Source organism: Danio rerio, chromosome 16, assembly GCF_052040795.2.
Source record: "Danio rerio strain M-AB ecotype USA chromosome 16, GRCz13ab, whole genome shotgun sequence".
Lineage (NCBI taxonomy): Eukaryota > Metazoa > Chordata > Actinopteri > Cypriniformes > Danionidae > Danio > Danio rerio.
Window position 1 is genome coordinate 51,300,001 of NC_141036.1, and position 17,607 is coordinate 51,317,607.

The following is a 17,607-nucleotide window of genomic DNA, read 5'->3' on the forward strand; positions in this document are numbered from 1 at the left end:
TTCGTCGCCGTCAATCTCATATAAAGTAAGAGCTCTTGACGGCATATGATGATGTGTGCTAGTGTTGTTGTTCTGTCCCATTTCTTAGGGGTAAATTTTGAAGCCCTTGCCCTTCACACTCTGTTTCAAGGGCCAAGGGGAAGGGATAGGGGTACAAAACAGAATTGGGATTGGGCCTAATTGTATATATGTGGATTACATATAGTATTTCTTTAATGTGGCAAATTAAATGTACATTTATTTACAAATGTACAAAAAAAGAGGAATGGGTTAAAAATGCAATAAGAAATACTTTTCAAAGCCATTTTAAGGTCAACATTATTAGCCCCCTTAAGCAATATTTTTTCAGTTGTTTACTGAACAACCCACTGTCAATCACTTGCCTAATTAAACAGAAATTAGGGAAAAAATAAAGCGGTGCTAATAATTCAGCTAATAATTCTGACTTCAGCTGTATGTTTCACTTATAATTTCCAAGTGTAAACTCAAAATGTGGGGTGACAAGAGGTTACGCTAAAAATAACATCGATGTCATATAAAGTAGGTGAAACGAGACAAGCAAATTGGACATTTTATGCCATTTTTGTAGTGCTTGGAGAATTCATTTCCATATATTTGTGTTGAGAAAGCTGTGCATCCATCTCCCTGGTATCTTTCAGCTGACACATCTGACTGATTGCAACTGTATTTTAATTCATAATTCAGTGATTGCACAGTAAAAAAAAAACGAAAGAGGAAGATGATACATCCCCGGTACGAGATACGAGAGTCTCCGGATCAGGATATAACCCGTAGCTTCGCTGAAAATCATTTATTACGTGAGCAGCTGGAGACTGACAGTGATGTGATGTTGATAGAAGCAGACAGATCTCATCCTTCTTCAGTTTAGCGCCGCTGTTCTGCGTTCACGGATGGGGCAGGATGCCGCTGGAGGTGCGGAATGGTCGGCCAGTTGGTCGGTCGGGCGGTGGGGTGCCGTCAGGTAGGGCTGTGATCTATTAGTGCACCATTAGGGCTGAACGGACCGCACACCTGCCGCTCTCCTGACCCGTTTCTTCCCTCACCTGCCCTGTCAAACAGCTGGGCCAATGGAGGTGGTGCTGGCATATGGCAGATCCCCCTGCTGTGCAGTTTGGGCTCACTTGCCAAGATTAGATTTAGAGGGGAAAATGCACAGAAATGGACAATGTGCTTGGAAAATTTCGACTGATGCAAAACAGAACTCTCCAGGCATGTCTGAAAGTTTATTTGTGTAATTTGGTGAAACTTGTACCATCAACAAAAATGCACACACATACAAATATACAGTATACAGTATACTATATATGTTGGTAACACAAATTTCACATTTTTTTTATTTATTAAATAAAATAAAAATTAAAAGATTTTCAGACCACTAATGAAAATGACAACAATATTCTGATAATAAAATATCGAAAATAATAGCAATAAGCATTGTCTACTTACACTCACCGACCACTTTATTAGGTACACTTTACTAGTACCAGGTTTGACCCCCTTTTACCTTCAGAACTGCCTTTTGTGGCATAGATTCAACAAGGTACTGGAAATATTCTTGAGCTTTTGGTCTATAATGACATGATAACATCACACAGTTGCTGCAGATTAGTCGGCTGCACATCCATGATGTGAATCTCCCGTTCCACCACATACCAGTGGTGCTCTATTGGATTGAAATCTGGTGATTGTAGAGGCCATTTGAGCACAGTGAACTCACTGTCATGTTCAAGAAACCAGTCTGAGATGATTCGCGCTTTATGACATGGTGTGTTATGGAAGTAGCCATCAGAAAATGGGTACACAGTGGTCATAAAGTGGTGGACAAGGGTCAGCAACAATACTCAGGTTGGCTGTGGTGCTGACTTGATGCTTAATTGGTACTAATAGAGCCAAAGTGTGCCAAGAAAATATTTCCCACATCATTACACCACCACCACCAGCCTAAACTGTTGATACAAGCCAGGATGGATTCATGCTTTCATGTTGTTGAAGCCAAATTCTGACCCTACCCTTCTGACCCTATTTTCTTTTAATCAGATATTCTCTGTAAATCCTAGAGATGGTTGTGTATCCCAGTAGATCTACAGTTTCTGAAATACTCAGACCAGTCGTCTGACACCAACAACCATGCCACGTTCAAAGTCACTTAAATCACCTTTCTTCCTCATTCTGATGCTTGGTTTGAACTGCAGCAGATCGTCTTGACCATGTCTACATGCCTAAATGCATTGAGTTGCTGACAAATGATTGGTTAACGTGTTAACGAGCAGGTGGACAAGTGTACCTAATAAAGTGGCCGGTGAGTAACTTTTCCACATCCAAATGAACTTTAATTAAGTTTAAGTGTATCTGTGGTTTGCAAGGCTTCATGATCTTTTTTCTGTCATTTACAGTATTAATACAAAATATATAAATTCAAAAGTTTTAAGTACCAAAGTATATCAAGGTTTGTGCTAACATGGACCAGCAGTGAACAGTTCCAATTCACTAATGTTAATAACTATTAAAGTGATAGTTCACTCAAAAATGAAATTCCCTCACAATTTAATCACCCTCATGTCATTTAAAATATTTATGAGTTTCCTCTTTCTGTTGGACGCAAAAGAAGATATTTCGAAGAATGCTGGTTGCTGTTACTAAACTTCCATAGTAGGAAATAAAATACTATGGAAGTCTATGGGTGCCAGATAACAGCATTCTTTAAATCACTTCTTCACATCTTCTTTTGTGGAGAAAGTCGAATAGATTTTGAACATGAGTAAATGAAGAATTTTAATTTTGGGGTAAAGATCCCTTTAATTATTGTTTAAATTTGGTTTATATTATTTAACGTATTAGCCAATTGCATCTTATTGGTAAGTGTTACAATTATTATTAATATTGTTATTTTATTACAAATGAAAGTAGTTTGTTTTGTAAAGTTCACCTCATATCTGGTTGAATTGATTGAGCACTTATTTAACAATCCCTCGTTTAAAATGGCTAATGAAAAAATACACCCAAACGCCATTGTAAATGTGTCCAGACACTGTTGTACTCTATATCCAGTGACAGGCAGAAACTTGAGGCTTTTCTACTGACTGACGATCCGTAGCAGCTCCATCTCCACCTGCTCTCTGCCTTACTGACTGTGTTTTGTCCAGTTACTCTTCAGTGATGTGTGCCAGATAACATTGAAGCATGTAATTGCTGCCAAGCCAGCACAGTCACCTCAGCTGAAAACTCTCACCTGTGTCCCAGACATACTGTAGACAGGTTCAGTTTCATGAATCCAGCATGACTGTGACAGACTGTGACTTTCTCCAGCTGCCTTAATATGTACAAGACTATATTAGATTACTTTCAATGAGCAGATGTGACCTTACATGATAGAAAACTGACAAATAAGAAATTTGTTCAGTATATATGGCGCACAGTTTAGCAGGAGAACAAATGAAGATGTATGTGACATTAGTGTTATAGCAAACCAAATAAAATGTGTGTGAGGGGTATATATATATATATGTGTGTATATATATGTACAGTTGAAGTCAGAATTATTAGCCCCCTTTTGATTTTCATTTTCTTTTTAAAATATTTTCCAAATGATTTTTAACAGAGCAATGAAATTCTCACAGTATGTCTGATAATAGTTTTTTAAATCATTTTTGGGACAAAATTATTAGCCCCTTTAAGCTATTTTTTTTCCGATAATCTACAGAACAAACCATCGTTATACAATACCTTGCCTAATTACCCTAACCTGCCTAGTTCACCTTATTAACCTAGTTAAGCCTTTTAATGTCACTTTAAGCTGTATAGAAGTGTCTTAAAAATATCTAGTAAAATATTATTTACTGTCATCATGACAAAGAAAAAATAAATCAGTTATAAGAAATAAGTTTTTAAAACTATTATGATTAGAAATGTGCTGAAACAATCTTGAAATTGGGGGAAAAAATAAACAGGGGTGCTAATAATTTAGGGGGCTAATAATTCTGACTTCAACTGTGTGTATATATATATATATATATATATATATATATATATATATATATATATATATATATATATATATATATATATATATATATATATATATTAGCCCCCCTTTGGTTTTTTTACATTTTTAAAAAATATTTTATAAATATTTAAAAAACAGAGCAAGGAAATTTTCACAGTTTGTCTGATAATATTTTTTCTTCTGAAGAAAGTCTTATTTGTTTTATTTTGGCTAAAATAAGAGCAGTTTTGATTTTTTTAAAAACATTTTAAAGTCAAAATTATTATTATATTTTTCTATAGTCTACAGAACAAACCATCGTTATAAAATAACTTGCCTAATTACTGCTCAAATCGTTTTTTGTTTTTTTTAGATCAGATTTTTTTTGCATACAGTGCTCAGCATAAACGATGACACCCCATTTTTAAAATGCCTAAATTCACCGAGAAATGTATAAAAATAATAAATATATTTGGGTGCATTCAAACAGAACAGATTTATTAAATGGATACATTTATTAAAATAATATTTTAGTCAAATTAAATTCAAGCAAAATATTGCAAAAAATGTACAACCTCCAAAATGTTTTAATTTTATGTATATATTTTTTGTGTTACACATGCTTGTTCTAATCTTGTAGATAGCAGCATTCATCTTTAGTAGACAAAAAAAATTTAACCAATATCAAACCATCTTCCTCTGTATCACATGCCATGTAAATCAGCACATTGTGAATAGTTTATTTTGAGTTAATTAAAAAAAAAAAATTCTTTCTGCAATTAAATTGTTCAGATAAAAGGGCATGGCATATATGTTAATAAACGTCATGCTTGCCTGCTTTCTTGTAAGTCATGAAGGATTATTGCGTGCTATGCATTTTTTATGATGCCATCTTTCCTTGTAATTTCAATGCAGATTGCTGTAGAGTCATTATAGCATCTAGGCACAGAAAGGAAAACAGAAATAGCTCAATGAAGACATTCTTCTCTCTTAAAGTGCCCCTATTATTCTGTTTTAAGTTCACAAATATGTTTTGGAGTTTCCTAGATAAAAAGGTAAAAGAAAACAGAATTACAACGGCTCTTTTTCCACAGTGTCTATAACAGTTGGTTCAAGTTAGGGTTGGGTCGATTGATGATGTCATCGTTCATCGCAGATGGCCGATAGACATCACAATGCTGATCCGCCATTGCAATATGGATTTGCTCTTCAGTATTTGAACTTTTTGAAGTGAAATTTAACCAATTATACTCGACGTCATCGACTTTAGCTTTAGGATTCAAAGGGCTAGCATTGCACCAGACCCCCTTAAGTGGTTTTGTTTGAAAGTGTAGAATCTATTTTTTTATGCACATGTGCATCACTTTGGTTTTTATCCGACTGTACAAAAGTTATTCACACTTGAATACACAGTATTTTGGACACCCGAGCTGGGTATTGTACATTATTTTTTTTTCATATTTTTTATATGACACGTGTACAAGTTATAGCTTAAATGAAAGCTCTTGCCGGTGCTCATACAATTCTAGCGTTCTTTTTACTGAATTATATTCACATATCACAACAGTTGTCGAATGAATCGACGTGTTTCCATGGCGCAGAAGTGAAAACAATACATTTATAATCAATAAGCAGCCCCAGATAGCACAGTCAGCTGTCATCTCTTACTTTATGCTGTGCCCTTCAGGGCCATTCTCCTCTGTTTTTGAGGTGATTTGCATAAGTAATTATTTTATATGTCTGACTTGGTCCAAACACATTAAATTATGTTTGATCAAACAAAAGAATAGTGAAATATGAAAACAATGATCAATGCCTGGGGCTTTTATAGCACCTCTCATCAGTTGGAATCCAATAACTTTTGCATAGATTATGGTAGAGACATTTTTCTTTTTTCCTATGATTACAGACATGTGCAGGAACCACCAACATTTATTACAGCACGCTAGACCACACAGAACCTAAAAGGTACACTTTCAAATTTGAGTTTATGATAAAAAAAATACAAAAAGCGCCTCTTTTTTTAGGTGTTTATTATAACACAGACAACATATACATTTATTTTAAACACTTTCAATAGTGTTTTTATGAAAAATTCAAAGTGTTTTCTTTAAAATTATACCAATTTTTTGCATTTACACCTCTTCATGTGGATTTGGGAAGCTTTTAAATTTGGGTAGGCAAAATCCAGGCGGAAATCCCAAAATAGCAGCAGAGTTTAAGAGGTTAAACTAAACTGAACTTAAACTCTGAAAACTGGACTGATACTGTTTCAATTTACTCAAACTTCTTTGTTAAGCTACTTTGACACAATCTAAATTGTAAAAGCGCTACAGAAATAAATATGAATTGAATTGACAACATGGAAAACTGCTAATTTACAGATTTTTTTATAGAGTACAACTACAGTGTTTGAGAGTCTAAGATATTGTTCAGTACGAAATTCTTCTTGTCGATCTGTAAAAGACATTTTCGACCCACAAACACACTACATGGATGGTAATATACAGAAAACAAATCGCACCACCGGGCAGAGCGCACAATATTATCTCGCAGCCAGCTGCGCACAGCACTGTCAATCCCTTCAGATGCTCTATTGTAATAAATCTGCGTTAGTCTACTCTCTCTGTGTGCAAAGCAGAAAAAGTGTCCCATAATACATGTAGGTCATGTGACTTCAGCCGAATGACAAGGCCACCTCTGAAACATTTTAGCTGCTTCCCACAGGGCTCAGTGTCTGATCCTCTCTTGCCCCGCTCATTTATCACTCCAGACTGTAGGTAATCGCCTCCTTTATAGCTGCGCTCTCCATATCTCGATCCTATCTCCCTCTGGATATCAGCAGTGAACACTGGAGGGACAGCTAAACAACCCTTGTGCTATTGGAAGGCAAACCATTGCTACACTGTAAAAATAATATTCATATATTAACAGTTTTTCATATTTTTTGATTCACGTTTTTATTTTTTCCTCATTTGTTAATGCCAAACTCGGTCCTGGAGGCCTGGTGTCCTGCATAGTTTAGCTCGAACTTCCTTCAACACACCTCCCTGGAAGTTTCTAGTATACCCCGAAAGAGCGTGATTGGCTGCTTCAGGTGTGTTTAATTGGAGTTGAAACTAAAATATGCAGGACACCGGCCCTCCAGGACCGAGTTTGGACACTCCTGGTTTATGCTTTTGAATTGCATTATGGGATCTTGATCTTACTTTCAAGAACTTTTAACCTTTAAAGTTGAACATTTGTAATGGTTTAAAGTGATATATTGTCTGGGTTGGTGTTATATATTACAGTTTAACCAATTTCACTATTAACCTCGCCTTAATTCGTCACGGTTAATTAATCATAAAGACTTCTCAACACCATGTTTCTACATAGAACAAAACTGCTGCAACTAAACAAAGTTGTGCCAATTGTGTGCTAGATTAAAGTTCCGAGCTTGTACATGGCTAATGCCAGTGCACACTGCATTAACTAAGACTGAGGCTTTTAACTAAGGGCTGTTCACATACCGTGTCTTTTACGCATATTGGTGGCGATGTGCACATGCTTTTCAGGCGCCCTCAGTTGAAAACATCTCAACTTGCGATGGGCTCAGGGCAGGCGGAAGTCACTGGATAAGAACTGATCAATCAGCTTCATTCTCTTATAGACTTTACACATTTCTACTCTGGTCCATAAACGAAAGTAATATAAAATGAAAATACCGAACAATTTTGTAATATAGTTGATCAAAAGTTCCTTTTAGGCAGAGGTTCAGCAGTCTTTGACTACGTGTGTTCTCTTTAAAAGGAAAATACTTAAGTTTACATGATTAAATACTTGCAATAGATTTAAATTAGACATTATTTATTTATGTATTATTCTGTTATTTATTTTCAATGTAAAATTAAATTTGAATGAAAATACTAAAAGACTATGTAGGACAGGCCAACAAAGACTTTATTGTCTGTGGAAATTAACGAAGTTTAATATTGATAGGACTCTGATGGTGGCATTTTACAAGGCCTATGTAAAATCCTTTTGAACATTTTCATTCTTCCATTTGTTGGTTTGCTGCCTAAAAGTAAAAACACAAAAACTCGCTGTATAAGGTTTTAAATGCCTGCAGCAAATTATTAGAGGTAAAAGTGCCAGGGTTATCCTATTTGTGTGAAAGCTTGGTGTTAAAGAAAGCTCATCAGGTTACATCTGATATATCCTATCCTATTTTTGATTCATTTCAAATACTTCCCTCAGGATCTTGGTATAGGTTTCTTTAGCAATGACCAACAGATTAAAATTTTCATTTGTTCCTTGTGCGATTGGTTTTGCTCAATTTTATGGGAAGAGGTACAGTAGTTGTTGTTTTGTAGTACTGTTAATGTTGTTAAAGTTGCCTTAAGTGTGTGGTATGATACATGTGTTGTAAATCTAGTACAAATCGCCCCAAAAGGGGACAGTGAAGCTTACAGTAACAGTAAAATATTACTTATGTTTAAATGCCAAACTTTTTTTCACTTATGTTTAAATCCAAAGAGAAATGGACTAGTTATTTGATTTGATTTATTTATTTTTCAAACAGAAATATACATTAAATTTCTTTAACAAAAAATTCATTTCAACATGGTCGAAAAAGGAGCGGGATGAAGTACAAGCTTATTATTTTCCCACCCCATTACAACATACAGTCCATCATTCGTCTATTACTTACTTATTTCTTTTTTTACTTATCTCTTCTTTTTACATGAGACATATTTCATCCTTTTTGGCATCTTTGACATATTATATGTTTGATTCCATTTGTACATTTACATTTTATAACATAGACCCCAAAAACACATAGTACTGCAAATAGCCATTAATTAAAATTCCATTATACATTTCCCATTATCTTCTTTCAATCACCTCCATCATTATATTGCTTTAATAATGTATATTTATACAACTTTTTAAATTGATTAATATCCAGACAATGATTGAGAATCTGAGAATTTTAGACTGTTTCATAATGTCACACCACATACAGACGTACACAGATAGTTTTTTATTTCTATTTTATGCTGTATTAAATGGTTACTGAGCAGCAATAAATAACACTTTGAAATATAAGGATTTTCAATTGATTTACTAAACTAGTCGTGTTATGAAATGAATGAACGCATAATAATCGTAATAACCGAGATTATTCCTCAGAATTTAATTGTACAACCAAAATCTATAATCATTGCATTCCTAATTGGGCTTCAAAAACCTTTTCTGTTATTTTAAAGACTTATTTCTCTATATATTATTACTTAGGCGCCACGGTGGTGCAGTGGGTAGCATGATTGCCTCACAGCAAGAAGGTCGCTGGTTCGAGTCCCGGCTGGGTCAGTTGGCATTTCTGTGTGGAGTTTGCATGTTCTCCCCGTGTTTGTGTGGGTTTCCTTCACGCGATCCAGTTTCCCCCACAAGTCCAAAGATATGCACTATAGGTGAATTGAATAAGCTAAACTGGCTGTAGTGTATGTGGGGTGTTTTCCATTGATGGGTTGCGGCTGGAGGGGCATTCTTAAAGGTAAAGATTGCGCTCTCTCTCTCTCTCTCTCTCTCTCTTTCTCTCTCTCTCTCTCTCTCTCTCTAAAGTTGGTTTACTTGCATGACATTTACAGTATTGCCAAAGCATTTTAGATATGTATAAAGTATGTAATATATTAACATCATTAAATTAATAAAATATACATTAAATGGGAAAAAATATTAGAAAAAAATGAATAAAAATTGACATTATTGCTAAAAATTATAATAATTACTCAAATAAAACGTGTAGATTATTTAAATCAGGTAAATTAGTTGATTAGCCATTTCTAACAAATATTTTGCAGCCATTATAGATGTCATTTTGTTCTCTCTGAGTATATAGTAAAGTTTATCTACGTCGTTTATTAAATAATTGATCATTTAATGTTTCTTTTGCGGCTGCAGAAACACATACAAATAACGGCAACTTTAGAAAGTAAAGTAAAACCCGAATCCCAAACATTTTAGGAGATTCGTAAACTACGGTCGGACTCATTTTGGCGGAAAAAGGGTGTCTCTCTGGGTCTCTGTAGAGACATGAGATTGTCCGAGTGAGTGACAGATCGCGTACACAGAACCAGCAGTAGGAAACATGCAGAGCGAGAGAAGATTTTCCACTGGTTAATCAATCGCGAATGTTTGGCTGTCTTGGACGGATACAAAAAAAGTGTAAAAAGATGATGTTAGTAATAATAGGCTCATTCCACTGTGGCAACCCCTGATTAATAAAGGGACTAAGCGGAAATGAAAATGAATGAATAAATTATTGCTTATATTATTCCAAACTACTGAAATGTCAATAAAAGTCCCTTTGTTAAACTGTAGAGTTACATTTTTAACATTAGAAGTGAACAAAGCCATCCCATAATGCAATTCACAACCGTAAATAAACGGAAAACACTTAAAATACTGAAACTGTTAATTAAGAGATATGTTTTTACAGTGTGGGATGTTTTCCTCGGCCTGCTTGCGGACGGCGAGCTCACAGAGATGAATGAACGTTAGGAAGAATCCCCATAAGATGCAGCCCCATACTGAGGCTTAAATAAACACATTAAACACACAAGTTTGCAATTATTTTCTCTCCTTACACCCCACCCCCCTCCTCCTCCCAAACACACACCACTGCTTTATTATTTCCAGGAATCTGGGGTCTCGACGGGACTTGTTTTAATAGCGGAGGTTTCCAACTGGTGTATCGCGGAGCTCTGTGTGTTTGACTCAGCTGGCTGTATTGACCTCACTTTTCTTTCTGGCCTCCTGCAGGTTCACCCTTTGTTGATGCGCGAGCGGCGCTCCGAGTCGCACAGGAACAAGCTGCTGCGACGGACGGTCAGTGTGCCTGTGGAGGCCAGGCACCATCCTGAAATGGGTGAGTGGTTCACGTGCTGGCCTGCATTTCGGTCTGATGCGCTGACACTAGAGATGGCAATTCATGCAGATTTAATTCACTTTCAATTCACGAGTCAAACATTCTTAGTTAAATGCGGATCAGCAATAATTAATTTTAAAATATCAGAACATGTTGACGTCTGATTCTATTCGCCAAACTTTAGCTTTATTTTTAATCTATGTTCTGATTATATGGACCAGATTTCAGTTTTATTCATATCTATGTTTGGATAAAACTTGCAGTTTATATATATATTTACATATATTCGTATTCTATATTCTGATTACAGCAAACTTGACAGTTTCATATCATTTATATCCATATTCTGATTTTATTATATGCAACAATCTTTTTCAGCTTTATGCATGTCTATGTTCTGATTCATACAGTGCATCCGGAAAGTATTCATAGTGCCTCACTTTTTCCACTGTTACAGCCTTATTCCAAAATTGATTAAATAAATGTATATCCTCAAAATTTTACACACTATACCCCATATAGACAATGTGAAAAAAGAGTTGTTGTTTTTTTAATTGAAAAAAAAAAGAGCTGAAAAATCACATCAAACAGCTATCAGAACATCATTTATCAATATGAGGCTCTTTTTTGGATTCTCGGAAGCTATAGAAATTAAAACTGTAAAACAGGAAATACACTGGGAACATTGTTTTTGTTTACATCCCTCAAAATAGTCTATATATATCTATATTCTGATTAGCACATACCAGTGTTTGTACATAATCAAGAAATCAGTCGGGTACAGTCATAGAAGTATTTGGGAATTCACATAGACAGGTCTCTAACATGGGACACTCGCGTAAACTGGATCTGTAAAAAGCTTCACCAAAGACTGTATTTTCTACGAAGGTTATGGTTTTATGGTGTTGATAAGAAAATCATGTACTTATTTTATCAAGCTGAATTTGAAAGTGTTATCAGGTATGGTCTATCTACATGGTATAGCAATCTCTCTGTAAATCTGAAATGAAAGATTTTTAATATTATCAGAACTGCTACAAAACTAATAGTATCTGAAACTTTTACAAGTATACAAACACTCTACGAGCAATGCACTCTGAATGAAGCAAAAAGAATTTTAAGTAACCCATCTCATGTACTCTTTCCATTTTACGATCTTTTACCTTCTGGTAGAAGATACAGAACTTTCCGCTGGAAGCGAAACAGACTTAAGAAATCTTTTATTCCAGTGTCAATCAGACTGTTGAACACTGATTGATAATGTATGTCATTCTTTTGCATGTGGGCTTATTTTAAATTGTTATTGTGTCAGAACCTGCTGAAGTGCTGTGTGAGTCCACAGAAAGTTTCTCCTTGCGGGACAATAAAGTATACAAACAAACAAACATTACAGTTTCATTGCTATTTATAATTTGATTATATGTGCCAAATAGAAATGTAACAATATTGTAAAAAACGTCATACCGCAATCGTAATTTTTTTCAATATTACCGTAGGCGCATGACTCAATAAAACTATATTTCTGAGAAAAGTTTGCTCAGGCAAATGAAGCGAACGGGAGGTAGCGGGAACTACAATTCCCATCAGCCTAGGCGTGGCCATCATCCTTTGCGGTCTGTTGTCACTACAGATCCAATAATGCGGAAATGGAGTGTGTTGCTAGTAGCGGGGAAGAAAAAGAGCTGGAAATGATCGAACTTAAAGCGGGTTTTAAATCGGATGTGTGGAAGCATTTCGGTTTCTTTCTAAAAAGATGCGAAAAAGGAGAAAAGGTGACAGACAAAGAAAAAAACAATATGCAGGCACTGCCAGACTGTGGTGAAATATAAGTCGGGGAATACGACTAAAAACAGTCATGGGGACTGCAGAACACAGCGCACTTGTTAGATTGATGCAGACGTTGACTTGTACCGCAAAGAGACCTCTATCTCACTCATGGCTTGTCCTCTCATGTGGTGGAAAGACAATGCACAACGTTACCCACTGCTGTCAACCTTGGCTAAATCATATCTCTCTGTCCCAGAAACCTCAGTCCCAAATGAGAGGGTTTTTTTCTGTTGCTGGGGACATGCCCAGAGATCCCAGCTTTTACCAGATTATAGTTATATGATAATTTTCCTTAAAAACCCATCTCTATCTAAGTGAGTGAGTGATTAAATGTTGAATGTGATGAGTTTTCAACAATACTAAATTGAAACTTTATTTTTTTTAATATGGTTTAATAGTTTTTTGTTATTAAAATTGAAAAATTGAAGTTCCTGTTTCGAAACTTACAGATAGATGGCTAATTTGTATGTCATTGATATGTTCAGTGTTAAGGTAAATAAACACTTTTGGCACTTTTTTTGAGTATTTTCATTAGTTTTGTTTTTCCTGTAAATTATTCAAAAAATACCGTACCGTGCCATTCATATCGAGGTATTATCTTACCATGAAATTCTGATACCGTTACATCCCTAGTGCCAAACTTAACAGATTTATTCCTATTCTGATTACATCCTCCAAATTTTACAGTTTTTATTCCTAATTATTTAATTATTTATTCATTTTTTTATTCTGATTAAATATGCCAAACATTTGATCTGATATCGGATACAGCACATGATGATCTGCACCAAGCTTTAAAGTTCTATTCCTATCTATATACTGAGAACAGGTTTTTCCTCTCCATATTCTCCATATTTTAATTATACCATGGTTAACTTTACAAATGTATTCCTATCTTCTGTATATTCTGTGCATGTACAACTCGCTTTACAGTTTAATTCCTGTCTATATTCTGATTATCTATGCCAGATTTAAAATTATTCCTATGTATATTTTTGTTATGTGTGGCAAACTTTACAGATTTACTCTTATCTACTGTTTATTTCAAAAACTAATGCAAAGCAACGTACTGTGATGTATAGAGGAATGAAAATATGGAATGAATTGCCGTCAGACATTACATGCTTTGTAACAAGTAAAAGGAGGTTTAAAAAATCATTTAAAAAATATTTTATGGAACAATATTAAGTGTATTGTTGATTTGGATTTTATGTATGAATTTTGTATTTTAATGTTTTTATTAGTCTTTGTTGTTGTGTATTAATGTAATTTTGTGTTATGTTCGATGGACCCCAGGAAGAATAGCCACTACCTTGGTAGTGGCTAATGGGGATCCTGATAAATAAATAAATTGTCTATTCTGCTGATCCACACCTAATATATTAGTTCTGATACAATTCTCATGTCAGTTAGTATTTATTTTGTGCAACAACTAATGTTTTGAGTAGATTGTGTTACAAGATCTCACAATATTAAATTGTGACTATAATTCCCATCAAGTTGAAAAGCAGTCTCGTGATAGCACAATGACACACTGAGAGGGTGAACATAGCGTAGAAGATGTCACAGCTACTAATATGGAAACTGAGGATTTGAAAGATGCTGACACTCTGGTTAACACCTCTTAAAAGAACCAGCTTAACTCACACACGGTATATCAGACACATAATTCAACGGCAGGGCCTCAATACACTAAATGGAAAGTTCTTTTTTTATTCTTTGTTTATAAGTGTAAAGTAGGCATTACCTTTACAGTAATATACTGACAACAAACAAATCAGATGCTGACACAGCCTAGGCCAGTGGTTCCCAAAGTGGAGTCGCAGGACAATAAGAAAGGGGATCCCTTGGTGATTTCCAAAAATCAAATACATTTTAATAAACTATAAAAATTACCATATTTTTTGGCGAATCCTACAGATGATAAAAACGTTTTCATTCACTCATTTTCCAGCTTAGTCCCTTTGATCATCAGGTGTTGCCACTGCGGAGTGAACAACCAACTTATCCAGCATATGTGCCAGCATGATGCCCTTCCATTCATTCACACACATACACTACTGCCAATTTAGTTTTGATCAATATACCGATAGCAGGGGTCACCAATCTCATTCCTGAAGGTCAGTTGCCCTGCAGGTTTTAGCTCCAACTTGCCTCACCACACCTGCCTTGGTGTTTCAAGTATACCTAGAAGACCTTGATTAGCTTGTTCAGGTGTGTTTGATTAAGGTTAGAGCTAAAATCTGCAGGACACTGGACCTCCATGAACAAGTTTGGTGATCCCTGACCTATAGAGTATGTCTTTGGACTGTGGGGGAAACCAGAGCACCCAGAGGAAACCCACGCCAACCCACACAGGGACAACATGCAAACTCTACACAGAAATGCCAACTGGACCAGCCGGGACTCGAACCAGGGACTTTTTTTGCTGTGAGGTGTAACAGAGGCCAGCTATTGAGTGCTGTGCAGGTAAACCCTCACTCCTCTGATCTCTAAAGGTGCTCTAGCGACAGATGCTAGAGGCCATGGACTTTAGCCTCCTTGTTAGAGCAACCGACTCCCATGCAGAAGGTCACCGGTTTCATACCAAAAGTGGACCAGAAAAACGAACAGATACCTCCTTGAAGAGATGGTCTCGGTATGCTTTCAAACGAACCCTGGAGCGGTTTGTTTGTGGTGAGAATATGATCCAAACTAAAACAGACCCAACCGCAAAAAGCACTGCACCTTTTGGACTAATCCAGCTGCCGTAGGCCGATGCACTGTGCAGTATGGGATATGGAGGAGAAATATTCGTTGACAGCGCTTTTCCAACAGAGAGAGAGAGAGAGAGAGAGGGAAAAACATTACCTGATGGATCGCTGGTAATATTTCCGGAAGATGTCTATGTCGCAGTTAAGCTAAAATAATTTACGCCACCTACTGAAGTGAGCTGCAATGCGCCATCGCTGTTTGCAATGCCCTAAAACATTGTTCTTCATTCTTAAAATGTATATAGTTTGAAAAAAGTTATGTATACAAACTATGTTGTATAAAATGAGTAGGGATGCAACCATTCAGCGCAGTCATAGCTCCTTAGTCAAAAGTGACATTTTGTGTCTGCCTGTTTGTTTACTTGAGGGAGTTCCATTGGCTTTTCCTGCACCTGTATTCTGACCAATCGAAAAGCAATTTAAAAAATACTTTCAATGACATCTGGCCAATAAGTGATGTGGGTTTAGTCAGATGACTGCATTTTGATTCTTTTCGACTGCTGTAAAAAATAATCCGTAAAATGTACGGTAAAAAAACGGCAGCTGTGGTTGCCAGTACTTTACCGTTAAAAACACGGTACAAACCGTAAAAGTACTTTCTTATTTTCATGGTAAACTACCGTATTTTGTTAATTTATAGAGGTAATATGTCTGTATTTTGAATGACCAACATCTACAAATCTTTTGTTACACAGTTAAACACGTTAGCACAACCACATGCAGGTGGTGATGAGGAAGTTACATAATGAGCCAATGCTCATTACAATCAACTTTTCCCACAAACAGAAAAGAGTATTAGCATATAGAAGGTGCTCAGAGTCATTCACACAGCTACTAAACACCAGTATAGTAACACGCATAAAGTTAAGGTCATGAAATAAACATTGTTTATCAACATTAGATGTAACATAAATCTATAATGTACATAACTGATGGGGAAACAACTAAAAAGATCCATATTAATGTCAACAAAATGCATAAAAAGTTATGTGCCATGCAGGGAATTCTGGGAAAGTCAATTTACGGTTATTCGCCGTATATATTAAGGAAACATACCGTTAACCAGATTACGGATTTGTACTGTAGCATTTTTACAGTTTTTTACCGTTGAAATGACAGCCATTTTTTTCGGACCACAGCAATCAGTGTGGTGTGAAAACGACCTAAAGACGGCAGAAAATGCAACAATGTATCATTTATTGCCCTTGGTCCAGACCAAATGAACCGAACTACAGATGTGAAAGTACCCTAAGATGCCCTGTGAGGAATGAATTGATAAGAATTACATAAAAATATATATAACTAGATTCTTAAAGTTTGAGGACAAACTTTGAGGCTGGCTTGTGAAAGCCTGATGGTAATAGTTTATTTAGTTTGATAGATAGATAGATAGATAGATAGATAGATAGATAGATAGATAGATAGATAGATAGATAGATAGATAGATAGATAGATAGATAGATAGATTACCATGTTACTAGCATGATTCTAGCATGAATTAGCATGTTACTAGCATGATTCTTGCATAAATTAGCATGTTACTAGCATGATTCTAGGTTAGTCTGTTTTGTTGCTATGGAGTTGATTGACAGTTTAGACTGATGATGTATCAAAGCTTCTTGCCAGTATGAACATTTAAAAGCAACACATGTCTCTATCACACTGCAGCATGACGATATCAATCTGAACCTCTATAACGGTCTATGGGACCGTTGCTAGGGTGCCGTATCTGGTTGTTAGGGGTGTGGCTAGAAAGTTAAAAGCTAACTAGTTATTGGTAGTTAGGTAGTTTGAGTTAAATGAGCCCAGTTAGAAGTCTGTGCGACAGTTTCATGTAGAGTTATGAGCTCACAAAGTTTGACCCAATGTAAAGTCAATGAGAGTCTTTTGCAGTGGAAGTCTATGGGTCAGTTTCTAGGGTCCCAAAAGTGGTTGCTAGGGTGTGGCCAGAAAGTTAAAAGCTCATCAGTTATTGGCAGTTAGGAAGTCTGAGTTAAATGAGCCCAGTTAGAAGTCTGTAGGACAGTCTGATGCAGAGTTATGAGGTCACAAAGTTTGGTCCAATGGTAAGTCAATGGGATTTTTCCGATGGTCCCGGGACGTTTTTCGGA

General features: G+C 35.9%; 1 protein-coding gene across 38 annotated transcripts in view; it reads left to right on the forward strand.

The window, feature by feature from the left end:
• syngap1b (synaptic Ras GTPase activating protein 1b) overlaps positions 1–17,607 on the forward strand; it is a 251,493-nt gene that overhangs the window by 72,983 nt on the left and 160,903 nt on the right. For all 38 annotated transcript variants that reach the window (XM_087284921.1, NM_001326467.1, XM_087284890.1 and 35 more), the window contains 1 exon segment: positions 10,811–10,916. In XM_087284921.1, coding sequence (XP_087141047.1) covers positions 10,811–10,916 — 106 coding nt within the window.